Source organism: Arachis ipaensis, chromosome B05 (assembly GCF_000816755.2).
Source record: "Arachis ipaensis cultivar K30076 chromosome B05, Araip1.1, whole genome shotgun sequence".
Classification (NCBI taxonomy): Eukaryota; Viridiplantae; Streptophyta; class Magnoliopsida; order Fabales; family Fabaceae; genus Arachis; species Arachis ipaensis.
Window position 1 is genome coordinate 145,364,303 of NC_029789.2, and position 3,277 is coordinate 145,367,579.

The 3,277-nt window shown below is 29.4% G+C and overlaps 1 protein-coding gene across 1 annotated transcript; it reads right to left on the reverse strand.

Annotated features, from left to right (window-relative positions):
* On the reverse strand, positions 182-1,145 carry LOC107642200. The gene is made up of 2 exons (XM_016345503.2): positions 984-1,145; positions 182-809 (listed from the first exon to the last, which is right to left on the reverse strand). The coding sequence occupies exons 1-2, from the start codon at positions 1,038-1,040 to the stop codon at positions 183-185; spliced, it is 684 nt and encodes a 227-aa protein (XP_016200989.1). The 5' UTR covers positions 1,041-1,145; the 3' UTR covers position 182.

The window sequence follows — 3,277 nt, forward strand, 5'->3', positions numbered from 1 at the left end:
AAGGAATCATCCAAAAATTTCAAAACCAATTCATCTAATAATATATATTTATATATACATTTAGAATAGTACTAGCTATCTACTATGAGCTTCTTCTTAAGAGAAGCAAAACTTAATTAACACCCCCTTAATTTTTTTTTTTTCTGAATCCTAAATATTTATATATATGTTTTAATTTTAATTTAAGCTTGAATAACTTTTCCTTGTGGAAACCTAACCCTGAAAACATGTTCTTCTCCAGTGCATTTATCAACCTTAACAATCCAACGACTCTTGATCTTGTTGATTCCATGTTTTGGAGTATGAACTGTGCTTGATCCAAACCTAGTTACCAATAACCCTTCTCCAATTGGAAGTAACTGAGTTCTTGAACCACATGATGATGATGAGGACCACCTAGACCCTTTGCACACAAATGCATTGTAACCAACCACCAATGTCCCATTTTGCTTCCTTCCACCAACTTGAACTGCCTTCAGAATCTCTTCATGGTTCTTGAGCTTGCAATCGATGAGGACGAAGTCGGCGGCGGCGTACTGGTTAAGGAGAAGGATCTCAGCCTCTCCAACCATGAATTCGACTTCATTTGATGCTGTTCTTCCAACAACATACTTTGTCCCATTTAAGTCTTCATGATTTGGAACAATGCAAATCACGTGTCCTCCGGTTTGATTTGCCGCCTCTACTAGGGCTAGTAAGGTGGTCGAGTCGGCCGCCCCGGCGCAAGCCACCACCATTAGCTGCGCGTTGTTCCCGGCCGCCAAGGCCGATATAAACTCCGCCACGGCCGGTTCTTTCGCTTTTTGTCCCTGAAAAATAAAAAGTCTTATTAAAAACAAAGCTTGAATTCTGCTACGATAATATTATTTGTACATTAAAATTAAAACAAACATATTTAATAATCGAATTGGGATTATTAAATATGTTTGCTTTTATATGTACAAATGATGTTATATTTTAAAAAACAATAAAAAAATACTAACCATTTTCAAAGTGTTGAGATAGGCCTTAGTGGCATTTTCTGCAGACCAACAAGGCATGGTTTTAGTTTGAGTATTTGTATTTTTGGATGGAAGAGAATAAAATTGTTCACTTGAATGCTTTGAGATGATGGAAATGTTTGAGTGAATTGGTTTTTGGTTATTAGGTGTATATATAGGATCACATTACAAGGGACCTAGCTGGACCAGTGTGGGTCATGTGCTCTTCCAACTAGCTTAGGACATAGAAAATTAATTAAATATTGTATTGTATATAATGCTACTGTCTTGTTGGATATCATGTGTCTATCAAGACATGTTTTAATTTTTTTTTATAGGTATATAAATAAATATATTTTCATATAACACATAAATACAAAATTTTTTTTTTTTACTAAAAATAGAGAGATTCGAATCCATAACCTCTTAAGTGAGTATGAAAAAATTATACAATTTGAACTATAATTTATTAGTTCTAAAATGTAGCTTAAGTATATATTAAGCTCAAATTTTTATAAAATCATAAATTTAATTTTAATATACTACCAATCAATTATTATATAATCTTACTAAGAATAAAAGATATATATTTGTGTTTTATTCAATATGTCTCAATGTCTCATCATTTTTATTTTATGTATGTTTGTGTGTCATCGTATTTTTCAAAATTTCATATCTTAACAAACAAACAATAAATATATACCACCGTATCTATATATTAATATCTGTGTCTCATCAAATAAATACAGAATTAAGTTATTTAAGTTCTATGTATTATTATACAGTATCTACAACAACCCTAGGGGAGCTGTATTAAAAAATGTTTCATTATTTAATTCGTAAAATAAGTTAAAAGAAAAATAGAAAATGGTTTCCCTTGATTATTGCTGATGTTGATTTTATTATAAGAGTTTAATTGAACAAAATTTCTACTTACTTTTGTTTAATTGTGGATTCTTTTTGCACGGAAAAAATGTCACGGAAAAAGACAAAGTAAGTTTATATATTAATGGATTTCATCAATCTTTATGTTGACCAGATGGAACTTTTGTGAGCTTCCTGGATGTTGATATAGCGCATATAAAATATGAATTAATGATAATATAATCATCATCTAGCTTTAATCACAGGTTAGGCTTATGCACATTATTAAAATTAAACCAAACTAAACAAAACAAAATTGAGCTCAGCTAATCCTACTAGTAATTTGTAAAAAAGATGTAGTTTCGTTTATGGTTCAGAATAAGCACAATAAACATATTAAAAAAAATCTTTTTTGGAATTAAGTCAAGCTTATATTATGTTTCATTACTAATTTGAGTTGATGAAATAGTTAATATATTTATTCGTTTAAATAATTATCGAAAAGTTCAAATTTTATATTGTGTATATAATAATTTATTAACCAACGATAAATTCTTAAATAGAATTCAGATTCGTAGCGAATTAGCAATTGACCTGATTAACGAATATCGTAAAAAAATACTATATTATTTCGTTTTGATTATATATCGAGAAGAATAGTTCGTTTTTTAATAAAGTTGTGTTAACTTTTTTTTTTTACCAAAATATTTCTTCTTCTAAATGTTCGAAATATTATATTTCATGTTAACATTTACATTATCATCTTAAATTTTTAGTGTGATGACCACACTCAAATGTTTAAATTCTTCTTCATTGTTAGAATATAATTAGGATCAATTAGTATGATTTAGTATATCTGACTATTTATTCACGAGAGAACGTAAGAAAGAGAAAATAGATAAGCAGTGGATGACAATAGTGTTTGATCATTCGACTCAAAAAAATACAAGACAGGTTAGTCGGTGAAGTGAAAAAGCATCAAAAGAGTGACTAAAGAAAAAGAAGAATGACATAAAAAAAAAATACAAAAACTACGATAATTTTTACGGTAAGAAAAACAACCTATCCTCTTTAAAGAGGATACCATAACTCTGATATATCATCAGTGAAATTTAATATCTACTTTCAAACGTTGAGATATCAATATTGATGTGTTGATAATTACTTGCTAGTTGCGACCCCTTCACTAACATCTTTTGAAAAGAACTTTGCCAAAAGAATCTTCAAGAGTTACTTACGCCGTGTTTTTCAAATTGTTTATTATTTGTTTAATTTATGTAATCTTAGAAGATGGGTAACACCAATATAATTTAATTAGTAATTTGCCTCCAAAATTCGCCGTCTTGAACCAAATTTATCGTAGCTGATGATGAGCTTCGATTCACTAACAAAACAATAGCTTAATTAAAACCACATATAATTTATCGCTGGGT

Excerpts from the sequence above, each read along its gene's own strand:
- LOC107642200 (XM_016345503.2), bottom strand. The coding sequence starts at position 1,040 with ATGCCTTGTTGGTCTGCAGAAAATGCCACTAAGGCCTATCTCAACACT. Across the intron at positions 810-983 it reads ATCTCAACACTTTGAAAATG|GGACAAAAAGCGAAAGAACC; the intron begins GTTAGTATTTTT and ends TTTATTTTTCAG.